The 15,666-nt window shown below is 44.7% G+C and overlaps 1 protein-coding gene across 1 annotated transcript in view; it reads right to left on the reverse strand.

Moving 5' to 3' along the window:
- The window catches only part of LRRC75A (leucine rich repeat containing 75A), a 109,800-nt gene that overhangs the window by 24,495 nt on the left and 69,639 nt on the right, over window positions 1-15,666 (reverse strand). The window contains exon 3 of the mRNA XM_070735002.1: window positions 2,233-2,345. Within this exon, the coding sequence (XP_070591103.1) occupies window positions 2,233-2,345 (113 nt within the window). The remainder of the gene's footprint in view (window positions 1-2,232; window positions 2,346-15,666) is intronic.

A 15,666-nucleotide genomic window follows, 5' to 3' on the forward strand; every position in this document is an offset into this window, starting at 1 on the left:
TTCACCTGGAACCACTAATGGATTTGGCCAAGAAGCACACACTGCATGGGTCATTTCTATGTGGAAAAGAAGTCCTCAAGATATACTGTAAATAATTAGTTCATATATGACTTTAAAGATGCAGTAAAACCAGAATTTGGGATTTCAGCTAGAAACATCGAGGTAACCAGTGCAGAGCCCACAAACAAGAGTTATCATTTGAGTATGTGACTTATTTGCCAAACTGCAGGTTGCTGCATTTGAGACCAACCGAAGGCTATTTTAAAATGTCTTGAATTCCTCTCTCCACATAGATGCTACCCAGAGGTGGGTGCCTACCGGTGGGTTCTGGTGCACCGCTCTAGTATTGGCCTGCCGATTGCTCAATTTTGGCATGATGGGCCTGGTGCTGTCTTGGCTGGTCCATGTGCGCCATCTTTCCCCCCCTAATTTTTGGCAATTTTTCAGCTCTTTGAGCATGTGCAGAAGGAAAATTGTCCCTCTGCCCATGCTTGGAAGCAAAATTGTGCTACGGGACGCACACACACGAAACATCACGATATGTACGCAGCGCACGAGTAGGAAAAGGTAAGAGGAGCCTGTTTTGTGAAGCGAACCCACCCGACTCAAAAATCCCTTATTTTATGATAAAATCAAACTCTTTAATGAGAAAAGTACACATAATGAAAAGCAGATTTTGAACGGCAAGGAAAAAGGAGTTCATTTCCTTTTCATTTATCATTTTATTGGATTTGTATGCCACCCCTCTCCGTAGACTCAGGCCGGCTAACAACAGTAATAAAAACAACGTGCAACAATCCAATACTAAAGAAGCTAAAAACCCTTATTTTAAAAACCAATCATACATACAAATGTACCATACATAAATTGTGGAAGCCGAGGGGGAAAGAATATCTTAATTCCCCCATGCCTGACGACAAAGGTGGGTTTTAAGAAGCTTGCGAAAGGCAAGAAGGGTGGGGGCTATTCTAATCTCTGGGGGGAGTTGGTTCCAGAGGGCCGCCACAGAGAAGGCTCTTCCCCTGGGTCCTGCCAAACGACATTGTTTAGTTGACGGGACCCAGAGAAGGCCAACTCTGTGGGACCTAATTGGTCGCTGGGATTCGTGCGGCAGAAGGCGGTCCCGGAGATTATCTTTCTCGTCAGAGTTAAATATAAACAATATCCAGGGAAGGCATCAAACTCGGCCTAATCAACATTCCTTAGATAACAAAGTCCATTTATCATTTAACTATATGAATTGGCTCACCAAAGTCCCAGGGGGGGAAATCATCCAGCAGAGAATGTCTTTTATTGAGGCAGAAACCGTAATTTTAACGCCTTGTTCAATCACACCCCCAGTCTCACATCTCTTCCATTGAACGACGTTGAAACCCCACATCCAGTTTCCCCAAAACCTTTGCCTTTATACTGCCTGGAAGTGACATCACACCCCAAAGAGGCTAAGTCAGTACACTAATACCTTTTACTATACAACTGCTCTCGCCTTCTCAGCAATCTTCTATAGCCAGGGTCTGTCCACTGACTTTCCACTCTAATGTCTTCCTCATCCTCTGACTAGGACCACTCCCCCATTTTTATATCAGCCCCCTCTAGTGGTCCCTTGGGTTCACTCAGTTTACTTTCTCCCTCACTCTCTGCATCAGCTGGCAACTCCCCTAGCTTGGCGGGACCCAGGGGAAGAGCCTTCTCTGTGGCGGCCCCGGCCCTCTGGAACCAACTCCCCCCAGAGATTAGAATTGCCCCCACCCTTCTTGCCTTTCGCAAGCTTCTTAAAACCCACCTCTGTCGCCAGGCATGGGGGAATTAAGATCTCTTCTCCCCCTAGGCCGTTACAATGGTATGCATGGTATTTATTTATTTATTTATTATTTGGATTTGTATGCCGCCCCTCTCCGAAGACTCGTATGCTTGTATGTGTATTTGGTTTTGTATATTAAGGGGTTTTAATCTGCTTTTAGTATTGGATTATTATTGTATACTGTCTATGATTGCTGTTAGCCGCCCCGAGTTTTCGGAGAGGGGCGGCATATAAATCCAATAAATAATAAATAATAAAATAATTATCCAGAGGGGCCAAGCGCATCCTCCTCAGAATCTGACATGACCTGAGGCAGACAAGGAGCACTCGCAACACAAACCGCCTCTGATGCTACCCGTTATATTTTTCACAAGTTCCAGTTTGCTGCTATGACCAGAAGGGTGGTCTCCAGCCTCCCCACTTTTACTCACCAAGCTTGTGGCTTCCTCTTCACCATGCCCTGGCGTCGCCACTGAGAGTGGGGGCTGAGATGGTATGTCAGCTGCCTGCAGAGCTTCTCCATAGCCCCTAGGGAATCCCCCTCCTGCGGCAAGAACAAAAGAGGAAGAATCATTACTGACAAGGAAGCCATGGCAAGGAACTAGCCTGAAGGAGATTGAAGACAACGTGCATGATCCCTTGAGGAGCTAGCTGGAGGAAAAGGAGACTAAGCATGGAGTAGCTTCTGAAAGACTCAGGCCTCTGTGGATAAGCAAGCAACCGGTTCTCAGCCAACTGAATGGGGAGGGAAAGGGTTTGAAGCTGGCAATCCCTCTCTCCCCTTTTTTATTTATTTTATTTTTATTTTTATTTATTTATTTATTTTGTCCAATACACAATGAGGGTTTTAGTGGGTATATATCTATATGCACATAGTAAAATACATGATGAAGGTTATAGAGGAGATACTCATAGTAAAATATATCTATGAAAGAATAGAAAAGAAGATATAGTAATAGAACATATCAATGAAGGAATAGAAGAAGAGATATAGGAATAGAAGAAAGGTATAGGAGATATAGGAGAGCAATAGGACAGGGGACGGAAGGCACTTGAGTGCAGTGATTTTCAACCTTTTTTGAGCCGCGGCACATTTTTTACATTTTTAAAATCCTGGGGCACACCACCAACCAAAATGACACAAAATGACACCCTGAGACACTCTCCTCTCTTTTTCCATCCTTGTCTCATCCCCACCTTTGTGTGTGTGTGTATACACACACTCTTGAACCATTTCCAAAAACAGATGAGGGCTGGGGGGGTTTCCTCTCTCTTATTCTTTGATTCTTTAAATCAAAAGTCACTTCTCTCTCTCTTTTGTTTCTATCTCTTTCCTCTCATTCTCTGTCTCAATCATTTTCTCATTTCTCTTTTTTTCCTCCCCTTTTTGCTCATTTCCCTCCCTCCTTCCTTCCTCTCCTTTTCTCTCTCTCTCTTGCTTGCTTTCTCTCTGACACTTGCTTTCTCGCTCTTTCTATCTTTTCTTTCTCTCTCTTGCTTTCTCTCTCTCACTCTCTCTTTCTCTCTCTCTGTGCAAAAAGTTGCGAGACCGGAACCTGAGCTTCCTTCTTCGCGGCACACCTGACCATGTCTCACGGCACACTGGTTGAAAAACACTGCTCTACTGCACTTGTACTTTGTGATGAATCTCACTCTCCTACAGGCCAATTAAAATTTTAACATATCAAATCCCCAATTTTAGTGCAAGTACTCAAAACTCTGGTGGGTAATTAAACCAGCATGATTGATCCATCTCTCACTGTCCCTACTGTTTCTTCCAAGGGTTCACACTTTTAATTAAAAATATTAGTGTGCTAAGTAGACTTAATGAACTCAATCTGTATAGTCTGGAGGACAGAAGGGAAAGGGGGGGGACATGATCGAAACATTTAAATATGTTGAAGGGTTAAATAAGGTTCAGGAGGGAAAGTAAACACAAGAACAAAGGGGCACAATCTGAGGTTAGTTGTGGGAAAGATCAGAAGCAACGTGAGAAAATATTATTTTACTGAAAGAGTCGTAGATGCTTGGAACAAACTTCCAGCCAACGTGGTTGGTAAATGCACAGTAAATGAATTTAAACATGCGTGGGATAAACATATATCCCTCCTAAGATAAAATACAGGAAATAGTATAAGGGCGGACTAGATGGACCATGAGGTCTTTTTCTGCCGTCAACGTTTCTACGTTTCTAAGTAGTGGCCTCAGAATTACTCCAGACAAGCAAAGTGAAAAACGGCCAGCGATGAACCTTCAACCATCATTATAGATCAGGCAACAACTTGCTTCCGCCATTTAAGATGACACCAGATTCATGGAATGATGTACATCCATCTAGTTCTTTCACTCCCTGTGAAGCTTGCAAACAGAGAAACGCTTAGCTCTGTTCTGTCACCGATTCAAGGAGCTCTGCAGCGAGGTTAGTATGCATAACATGTTTCCACTGGAGGAGAACTCTAGCGCACAGCCCCAGCAATGACTCAGGAAGTGCAATGACTTGGCTTGGCTTGCTATCTTTCACACAGAAGTTGCTGTGATTTCACCCTGCGACCAAACCTTTGCGGTTACTGTGGATCATGCACAGAGTGGGCCATGCCTGGCAGAGGACGCCCTCTGTGAGCTGCGAGAGGCTCTTTGCAGACCTCTGCAAAAGCACCATAGAAAGACGGGCAAAGCAAAGCTGCTAACAGTCTCATTTACTTATAGAAAGATTGCAAATAGCAGTACATTTCCTCACAATCCTTGTTAAAAAAAGCAGCCAAAGGAAGCAGAGCAGATCCAAGACAATAGTCGCATGCACACGGACAAATCTACAATTTGGCAAGTTCAAATGGCAAACACTTTTACTTTAGGCAAGCTTTGGGATGGATGGGTATGCACCCCTTCCAAGCTACATACGTCTGCAGGCTCTTGCCAGTGGCACACCTGGGAAGGCATCATTAACTGGCAGCCCGCAGTGTTCACTGCCAAGCAAGTAGCAACAGAGCACTGGAGCAGAGCCAGAGAGGCTATGCCTCTCGTATAGCTGACCCAGCTTCCTCTTCCATCAACTACTGTCCGTATCAACTCTGTCCCCGCTGTCAGTAACGATATCATCAGATAAAACCCCATCAGATATTTGCAGGAATGTGGCTAGCTGGGCCCAACTGTGTCTTTTGACAGGTGTATATATATAGTCCAGGGGTGAAATGCTACCGTTTCGGCATGGTTCGGGCATATCGGTAGCGGTGACTGCTGGTAGTTTGGAGAACTGGTAGCGGCAGCAGCACAAGGCTCCAGTTCCGCCCACCCGCTTGGATGTAGCCATTTTCTTGCTTTTCGAACCTCTGTGCATGTGTGAAGCTCTCTGCGCATGTGCAGAGGGTGAAAAGATGCACGCGACAGTGGCTTTTATTTTATTTTATTTGTATTCCGCCCCTCTCCGTAGACTCGGGGCAGCTAACAACAGTAAAAAGACAATGTAAACAAATCTAATATTAAAAGTAATTTTAAAAACCCCAATTTAAAGAACCGATCATACATACAGACATACCATGCAGTGTTCCCTCTAATTTTTTTATGGGGTGGGCAGAAAAGTATAGTGTCTGAGCGGCAGTCCCTTTGGGACTGGGCGGCACAGAAATAATAAATAAATAAATAAATAAACAAACAAACAAACAAACAAAAAAACCCCACCCTGTTTTGCCTCAGAGAATTTCAAAATAAAATACTGTACTGTGTGTCTATAACAGTGAGCTCATAATAGGGCAACTCTATCAATATCAAAATGCCACTTAAATAGTTGAGCTAGTTTCAAACTAGATTTTGATTTTCTTTCTCTCTTCCTTTCTTTTTTCTATCTGTTTCTCTCTCTTCCTCTCTTCCTCTCTCTCTCCTTCCCTCTCACTCTTTCCCTCTCGGCTTCTGGGCAGGTTTGGAAAACTCTGAGTTGATGATGATTTTTAAGTGAGCAATTGCTCACTGCTCAGCTTAGAGGGAACTATGATACCATGCATAAATTTTATAAGCCTAGGGGGAAGGTTTGCATGCATGCAAACCGTGGGCTTCCAAACTGGTAGGGAAGATAGAGAATATGTGATAGGTGGTGGACATGTTCAAAAGCAAAAAATGCTTGAAAGAAAATACACACATGGTTAGAGAAGATGTTAGCATCTGTTAACAGCATATAGATTTAAAGCCAGAAATATTTTTGTTAGGTATACTAGGAGAAAAATATGATAAAGGGAACATATATTTAATATTACATGTCTTGATGGCAGCAAGAATTGTATTTGCACAACACTGGAAAAATGAGGAAACATCTACAGAAGAAAATATAATTTAAAAAATACTAGATTGTGCATAAATGTATAGATTGCCATTAAAGATAAAGGCAATGCAGAATACTTTATAACATGAGATTTGTTTTATCAATGGTTATGACAACAGAGGTAAAAATTAGAAATTGGAAATTATGACAGTACAGTATAAGCAAATTGACCCAATAATACACTGTTCACTAAGCATATGTATGTTAAAGAAAAATGTATAAATAGAATAGAATAGAATAATATATGGCAGGAAGAAAGAGAACCAAGATGCAGATTTCTAGTTGCAATCAAATGAAAGACCCTAAGAGGCCAAACAGGAAAAACAGATGGGCTGTCTAGCAAATAAAAAATAAAAATTCAAGTAGCTGAATTTCCAACAGAACAAGACTGAGATTAAGCAAATGGAGATAAAGCTACATCTGATTAAAGCCAAAGACAGAAGAAAAAAACAGCAGGGCAGTATTGAAAGAAGACTCAGCTGAACTTCCTCCAACAAAACTTGCTTTTTTACCCAAAGGCAGCAGACGATTTATTAGTATTTATTTCTCTTTGCTCCAAGTGCCCAAGCATCTTACATTGCAAAGATCCTGTTTGTTTGAGAACGATCTGCCCAAGAGCATCTGTAGCTGAGTGTGGATTTGGAGCTGGGCCTCCCAGATTCTAGTCCAATACTTACACTCCTCTGATTTACACATGCCATTATTCTCGCCAAAATAGTCATCATCTTCTCACTGCATCCATTGGAGCTGTGAGTTCCGCCACCTGTTTACTGGATCCGTGTCCCTCCTGGCTGGTTTCGGCCAGCAGGGAGGTGACACGGAGCTGGGTCCAGGAGATTGTCAACGCTTCTTTGGGGAGGGGGGTCCTTCCCGGATCCCTACAAGGAGGCACTTGTGCACCCCCTCCTCAAGAAGCCTGCCCTGGACCCAGCCATTCTCAATAACTATTGACCAGTCTCCAACCTTCCCTTTATGGGGAAGGTTGTTGAGAAGGTGGTGGCGTTCCAGCTCCAGCGGTCCTTGGAAGAAGCCGATTACAGTATCTAGGTCCTCAGCAGTCAGGATTCAGGCCCGGCTACAGCACGGAAACTGCTTTGGTCGCGCTGATGGATGACCTCTGGCGGGCCCGGGACAGGGGTTTATCCTCTGTCCTGGTGCTTCTTGTCCTCTCAGCGGCTTTCGATACCATCGACCATGGTATCCTTCTGCGCCGGCTGGAGGGGTTGGGAGTGGGAGGCACTGTCCTTCAGTGGTTCTCTTCCTACCTCTCTGGTCAGTTGCAGTCGGTGTTAGTGGGGGGTCAGAGGTCGACCTCTAGGTTACTCCCTTGTGGGGTGCCTCAGGGGTCGGTCCTCTCCCCCCTACTATTTAATATCTACATGAAACCGCTGGGTGAGATCATCCAAGGGCATGGGGTGAGGTATCATCAGTATGCAGATGATACCCAGCTTTACATCTCCACTCCTTGTCCAGTCGGCGAAGCAGTGGAAGTGATGTGCCGGTGCCTGGAGGCTGTTGGGGTCTGGATGGGTGTCAACAGACTCAAGCTCAACCCGGATAAGACGGAGTGGCTGTGGGTTTTGCCTCCCAAGGACAATTCCATCTGTCCATCCATCACCCTGGGGGGGGAGTCACTAACCCCCTCAGAGAGGGTTCGCAACTTGGGCGTCCTCCTCGACCCACAGCTCACATTAGAGAAACATCTTTCAGCTGTGGCGAGGGGGGCGTTTGCCCAGGTTCGCCTGGTGCACCAGTTGCGGCCCTATTTGGACCGGGAGTCACTGCTCACAGTCACTCATGCCCTCATCACCTCGAGGCTCGACTACTGTAATGCTCTCTACATGGGGCTACCTTTGAAAAGTGTTCGGAAACTTCAGATCGTGCAGAATGCAGCTGCAAGAGCTATCATGGGCTTTCCTAAATATGCCCATGTCACACCAACACTCCGCAGTCTGCATTGGTTGCCGATCAGTTTCCGGTCACAATTCAAAGTGTTGGTTATGGCCTATAAAGCCCTTCATGGCACTGGACCAGAATATCTCCGGGACCGCCTTCTGCCGCACGAATCCCAGCGACCAGTTAGGTCCCACAGAGTTGGCCTTCTCCGGGTCCCGTCAACTAAACAATGTCGTTTGGCGGGACCCAGGGGAAGAGCCTTCTCTGTGGCGGCCCCGACCCTTTGGAACCAACTCCCCCCAGATATCAGAATTGCCCCCACCCTCCTAGCCTTTCGTAAGCTCCTTAAAACCCACCTCTGTCGTCAGGCATGGGGGAATTGACATGTTCCCTCTCCCTAGGCTTATAAAATTTATGCATGGTACGCTAGTGTGTATGATTGGTTTTAATTTGTGGTGTTTTTTAAATTAACTTAAATATTAGATTTGTTTTACATTGTATTGTTATTGCTGTGAGCCGCCCCGGAGAGGGGCGGCATACAAATCTGATTAAACTTAAACTTCTGCTTACTGTCCCGTGTTCAAATAATGCCTAGAGATAATGCTTCCTATTTTAATCAAGGAATCAGAGCTGAGTATTCAAAGTGAATTACAAAGTTTAAGTGGGGGAACAATGACTGCCAAATTCTAAGCCTTGGGAATGTAAAAAAACCCCAAAACATCTTCATTTTGTCTGTGGCTGTTTTGATTTTATGTTTCCAATGCTGTCCTCCCTATTCTGGAAGTGTTTCACACTCAAAACAGGGCCATTTGGGGCTCCTAATCCTTCTTGAAGGGTCAATGCTGTTTTGGAACACTTCCAGGAAAACCAGGCAGTCCATGTCGAACTATGGACAAAGAATTTTGAATCTACAAGTTAAGATTCTAACTACAGTACTTGGCTTGCTTCCGTCTTGCTCAATGGCAAGTAGTACAGCAGAACTTGTCATTTAAGACTTGCAATTCCCAGAGATAAAACCCCAACCAAGGGGGAATTCTAGTTCTATGCCACCCAGTCTATCACTCACTTCCAAAACTGCCTTCCTTCACGCCTTTAATTTATAACGTTCAAGTGTCACAACTAAAAATGGCTTTTGGAAATGTTATCAGTGCTGGGAACTCAATACAGTAGAGTTGCAGCCAATAAAATTCCAGGCATGCATTGAAGTCTGTCTGACTTTCCATATTGGTGGGGGACAGAGGAACCTCTTCCATCCAGATTTAGTCACATGCCTCATATTATGGCTAGAAGGGCAACAAGTTACTGCAATCCCTCATTCCCTTGCTTATAGCATCTGTCTTGTCCAAGGGTGGGGGGGACATGAACATTACAGAATGTTCTGGTTTCCAGACTGTTTGAACACAGTCTTTAGTACCAAACCCTGTTATTAGTTCCCTCTACTTTGGACCGGATCCACCCTACTTCTCATCGCAGGGAATTTCTAAAGCTGAAATTAATCCCTGTCTTTATTTTCAAGTCAAAGAAAATGATGTCATGGAAAGGCTTTAAAAGTCCCCGCTATGCTGGCAATCTCCTTGGCAGGTCACTGGAGTGAATTTAATTCATTCTGGGAACCTGGAATGCTAATCCCAGGAGAAAAGAGGGGGGGGGGAGCGGCGGCTTTGGCTGCTAAGCTTTGGGTTTATGCCTAGAAAATACAGTGGTCCCTCTACTTACGAACTTAATTCGTTCCGTGACCAGGTTCTTAAGTAGAAAAGTTTATAAGAAGAAACAATTTTCCCCATAGGAATCAATGTAAAAGCAAATAATGTGTACGATTGGGGAAATCACAGGGAGGGTGGAGGCCCTGTTTCCTCCTAGGAGATTCCTACAGAGGCCCCATAGAGGCTTCTCCCCGCCTTTTCCGGCCCAGTTTCCTCCCAGGAGATTCCTACAGAGGCCCCATAGAGGCTTCTCCCCGCCTTTTCCGGCCCTGTTTCCTCCCAGGAGATTCCTACAGAGGCCCCATAGAGGCTTCTCCCCGCCTTTTCCGGCCCAGTTTCCTCCCAGGAGATTCCTAGAGAGGCCCCATAGAGGCTTCCCCCCGCCTTTTCCGGCCCTGTTTCCTCCCAGGAGTTCCTAGAGAAGTTCCATGGATGCTTCTCCCCGCCTTTTCCGGCCCTGTTTCCTCCCAGGAGATTCCTAGAGAGGCCCCACGGAGGCTTCTCCCTGCCTTTTCTGGTTACAGTTTCGGAGGGTCGAGTTCTTGAGAAAGGCAAAAAAATGTTATCTGGAAAAGTTCGTAAGTAAAGGCGTTTATAGGAAGAGGCACTACTCTATATAACAGGTTCAAAGAGTTAAAACTGCGTGGTCCGTAGCTGAGAGCTGACTTACTTTGGAGCTTCATGCGGAAAGAACAAAGCCAACTTTAATGGCAGCTTCTCGGTCTGTTTCTAAATCCTAGGTGGAACGGAGACGTATGAGCAGGAGATGCTGGTGAAGGCAGAATCCCTTGGTCCTACACCCACTCCTAGGGAAGCTAACTAATTACTCCATAGGATCAAACCCCTACTGAATTTGGGCATGAATTATTTACCAGATGCTGTGAAATATTCATGGTGACCTATTTTACTTAACAAAGTAGGCCCTTGCTGGAGGTAGCCTAGCAGCACACACCTATGGGCTGTAAACCTGATCTGGAAAAGTGTTTGGGAGAAAGGGGATGAATGGGTTTTTGGGGGGGAAGAACTTGGTATACCAGGATAAGAAGTGCCGATATCATCCTGAAGGTTTCTTCGTTACTGGCAGTTTTTAAAATTAAGGTCAGCAGCCACTCGCTCACCAATCTTTCTGACATAAAATACTTGTCACTTGTTTCTACATTTGCAATGACCCTAAACAATTTCAAAGTCCTTCAGCCAGCAAGTTCAAGCATCTGTGCCAAGTGAGACAGAATTCTTCAGGCACTTGGCACAGCTGCTGATCGTAAGTCTCCCAAATAAGACCTCCCACCCATCATATATGAGCTAGCCCCTCCTATTGCCCACTTACTCTACTCAATTGCATATAATATTACACGGGGCAAAACCCGAACTCAGAACAATCTACATATATTCCACCGGTTGATCGCTCTCAATGTCAGAAAGTTCCTTCTTATATTATTATTATTATTATTATTATTATTATTATTATTATTATTATTATTATTATTATTAGATTTATATGCCGCTCCTCTCCATAGACTCGGGGCAGCTCACAGCATACAATAAGGCAATTCATAACAAATCTTATAAATTTTAAAAAAAACCATTATTAAACCAGACATACACACAAACACACCATACATAAATTATATAGGCCCGGGGGGAGGGAGGGGGAATGCCTCAATTCCCCCATGCCTGACGGCAGAGATGAGTTTTAAGGAGTTTACTGAAGGCAAGGAGGGTGGAGGCAATCCTAATCTATTTCCAGGTTGAATCTTTCCTTGGTCAGCTTCTATCCGTTATTCCTTGTCTGGCCCTCTGGTGCTTTGGAAAACAGCTTGACCCCCTCCTCTCTTTGGTAGCCCTTCAGGTATTGGAACACTGCTATCATGGCTCCCCTGGTCCTTCTCTTTGCTAGACTAGCCATGGCCCAGCTCCTGCAACCTCTCTTCATATGTTTTAGTTTCCTGCCTCCTTATCATACTGGTTGCTCTCTTCTGCACTTTCTCTAGAGTTTCAATGTCTTTTTTGTGTGTGGTGACCAAAACTGAATGCAGTGTACTCTAGGTGTGGTCTAACTAGGGCTTTATAGAGTGGTATTAGTACCTTCCTAGTCCTAGAATGTATCCCTCTGATTACTCATTGCAGATGCTTACCTTTCCCTAGTAACTTGCTGGCTAGCTTCTGACTTTGGGAGGTCCTATCATTGACACTGTATCTGATTCATTTGCCATCAGTGGTCTAGGCCCTCTGCCATTTTACTAGCATGGTTTGGACATACTATATGGCAGGACATACTATATGGCAGTGTTTCCCAACCTTGGCAACTTGAAGATATTTGGACTTCAACTCCCGAATGCTGGCTGGGGAATTCTGGGAGTTGAAGTCCAGATATCTTCAAGTTGCCAAGATTGGAAAACACTGCTATATGGAAATGCAACACCCTTGAGAAGTCCAAGATGCTTGGAAAGAAGAAGAGACAAGCTACAATTATAGCAGCTGTGAATGACCCAGTGAGAGACCAGATTGGAAACAGATAATCCTGGGCAGATTCTATCCATGTATTCAAATTTGAAATTTATTTATTTGTTTATTTATAAAATGTGTTTGCTGCCATCATGCCACAAAGCAACACCGTCTTACTCGAGGACACTTAATTATATATAGAAAACATATATATATGTTGGGTTGCACTAGATCAGTGGTCCCCAATGTTTTTTCCACCAGGGACCAGTTTCAGCAAGACAATTTTTCTATGGCCCAGTGGGGGCGGAAAGGGGCGTGGTTGGGGGGCAGGATTAAGCATGGGGGTGGTGATCCTCCCCGCCCCTCTTTCCCGCCATCGTCCTGTGGCCGGCAGAACCTGCCTCCCAAGCCCTCTTGCCCAGCGCGAGCTAAGCGCTGGAGAGAGGGGGTCAGGCTGGCCCTCCTGCCTCCCCCCAGCCAAAAACGCAAAAGCACCCCACAGCAGAAGCCAAAAGAGGCTTGAGCCTCTCGGTCCTTCCCGCCCCTCTGTCCCATCCATCGTCCTGTGGCCGGCAGAACCTGCCTCCCGAGGCCTCTTGCCCGGCGGGAGGCGAAGCGCTGGAGGGAAGGGGTGGCGGCATGAGGGCCGGCAGCTGCTGACTCCACGGACCGGTGCAACATGGTCCACGGCCCGGTACTGGTCCGCGGCCCGGTGGTTGGGGACCCCTGGACTAGATGATCAACAAGGTCCCTTTCAATTCTAATAAATAAATAAATAAAAACAAACAAATAAAAAAATCTTCAATGCACCTGGGGCAAATCAAACATGCATTGGTAAAGCTGCACAAAGACATGTTGGGTGGCAATGTGGAATGTTTGAGGAATGAACCAGGGTACGCTGGATACCATCAAACAGGAGAGGGCCAGGTAGAAAATTGACTTCCTTGGCGCCAGTAAGCTACATTGGATAGACAATGGCTATTTCCAGTCTGAAGAATTCACTATTTATTACTTAGGACATGACATCAGGAAAACAAATGGATTGGCATTTATCACAAGCAAGAAATTCACCCAAGCAGTGGAAAGCTACTTGACGATTAATGATCACATTATAACCATCTGAATCTGTGCCAGACCCCTCGGAATCAGAGTTGTCCAAGACTATGCCCCAACGACTGACGCAATGGAGCTTGAAATAGAGAATTTCTACGCCAGCATGAAAAAAACCTCTGAAGTAAGTGACCAAAAAAAGATATTGTTTCTATACTGGGTGATTTCAACGTAAAAGTTGGCAACCAAGCAGAAAAAAGGCATCAATGACAGCTTTGCATTTGGGGAGAAGAATGATGCAGGAAGTAGCTTGGTCAATTCTGCCATGAAAAATGATTTTGGATCATGAATACCAGGTTCAAACAGTACAAGTGTGACTTATACTGTATACACTTGGACTTCATGAAATAAGCTGCACTGTAATCCAATTGACTATGTCCTTGCAGCCATAGATGGACCAACTCAGTTCTCACTGTTAAAGACATATCCAGTTGCTGATTGCAGTGCAGATCATGGATGGCTCAGAAGAAGTCAAGGCACCATATTGGAAATCTACATTGGATCAAGGCAAAATCTCAGAATTATCAGAAGAACATCTACATCTGCTTCACTGATTACAACAGCCCCAGAAGATCTGGAAACATAGAAGACTGACGGCAGAAAAAGACCTCATGGTCCATCTAGTCTGCCCTTATACTATTTCCTGTATTTTATCTTACAATGGATATATGTTTATCGCAGGCATGTTTAAATTCAGTTACTGTGGATTTACCAACCACATCTGCTGGAAGTTTGTTCCAAGGATCTACTACTCTTTCAGTAAAATAACATTTTCTCACGTTGCTTTTGATCTTTCCCCCAACTAACTTCAGATTGTGTCCCCTTGTTCCTGTGTTCACTTTCCTATTAAAAACACTTACCTCCTGAACCTTATTTAACCCTTTAACATATTTAAATGCTTTGATCATGTCCCCCCTTTTCCTTCTGTCCTCCAGACTATACAGATTGAGTTCATTAAGTCTTTCCTGATACGTTTTATGCTTAAGACCTTCCACCATTCTTGTAGCCCATCTTTGGACCGGTTCAATTTTGTAAATATCTTTTTGTAGGTGAGGTCTCCAGAACTGAACACAGTATTCCAAATGTGGTCTCACCAACGCTCTATATAAGGGGATCACAATCTCCCTCTTCCTGCTTGATATATCTCTAGCTATGCAGCCAAGCATCCTACTTGCTTTTGGAAGTGCCAACACATCTGGTCTAGTTGCTGCAGTTAGTCTACACATATCAGAAAATCACTGTGAACACTCTATGGCAGAAGTCTCCAAAGTTGGCATCTTTTTAGACTTGTGGACTTCAACTCCCAGAATTCTATGGCCACAAGTCTTAAACTTGCCAAGTTTGGAGACCCCTGCTATGTGGAGACAATTGGTTCAAGACAAAGGAGTACCGCAAGATTGCAATCTTTCACCTTTCTTATTCAATCTGTATCCGTGGTTCTCAGCCTGGGGGTTGGGACCCCTTTGAGGGTCGAACAACCATTTCACATGGGGTCGCCTAAGGCCATGGGAAAAGACAGATTTTTGGTGTTAGGAATCAATTTTTGGTGTTACGAATCCCATGGTCTTAGGCGACATGGGGTCGCCTAAGGCCATGGGAAAAGACAGATTTTTGGTGTTGGGAATCAATTTTTGGTGTTAGGAATCAATTTTTGGTGTTAGGAATCCTATGGTCTTAGGCGACATGGGGTCACCTAAGACCATGGGAAAAGACAGATTTTTGGTGTTAGGAATCAATTCTGGCACCTTGGGACATATTTTTACAATCCAATCAATCGGGCATTTACAGTGGGGGTGTCCCTCTGATTTACCTGCCAATCAGCTTAAAGCTCTGTTGGGACAATGAGCGCTATACTTATGGTTGGGGGTCACCACAACATGAGGAACTGTATTAAGGGGTTGCAGCATTAGAAAGATTGAGAACCATTGATCTATATATGCTAAAGTGATCATTAGGACACTTGGCGGAAGGAACATCAACAATCTTCAATATGCTGACAACACAACTCTCCTCTCAGAAACCAAAATAGGCCTGAACAGCAAAAAGATCAAGCGTATGGCCAGTGTAAGGAATGGAAATGTCAAAATAACAACTGATGCTGAAAGAGATTGAATGTGTACAAGAATGCACCTTCCGAGGATCACAGATGGATCAAAGCAGTGACTGCAAAATCTAGACAGGTGAGTTTCTTTTATCTTCCCCACCAGTTTAGAAGTGTGTTGCGTCGAAAGTGTGCACTTCGTTTGTGCGTTCCATCTGGGTTTTCATCCTCTGTGCATGCACACAAGCCTTTGCACATGAGCAGAGGATTCGTTGCCTGCTGCTTTCAAGCAGCAGCAACCAGGGAACCGGCCATCACTACCGGTTTGGTGAACAGGGCCAAATTTCTACCACCGGCTCAT

The sequence above is a fragment of the Erythrolamprus reginae genome, chromosome 1 (assembly GCF_031021105.1).
Source record: "Erythrolamprus reginae isolate rEryReg1 chromosome 1, rEryReg1.hap1, whole genome shotgun sequence".
Classification (NCBI taxonomy): domain Eukaryota; kingdom Metazoa; phylum Chordata; class Lepidosauria; order Squamata; family Dipsadidae; genus Erythrolamprus; species Erythrolamprus reginae.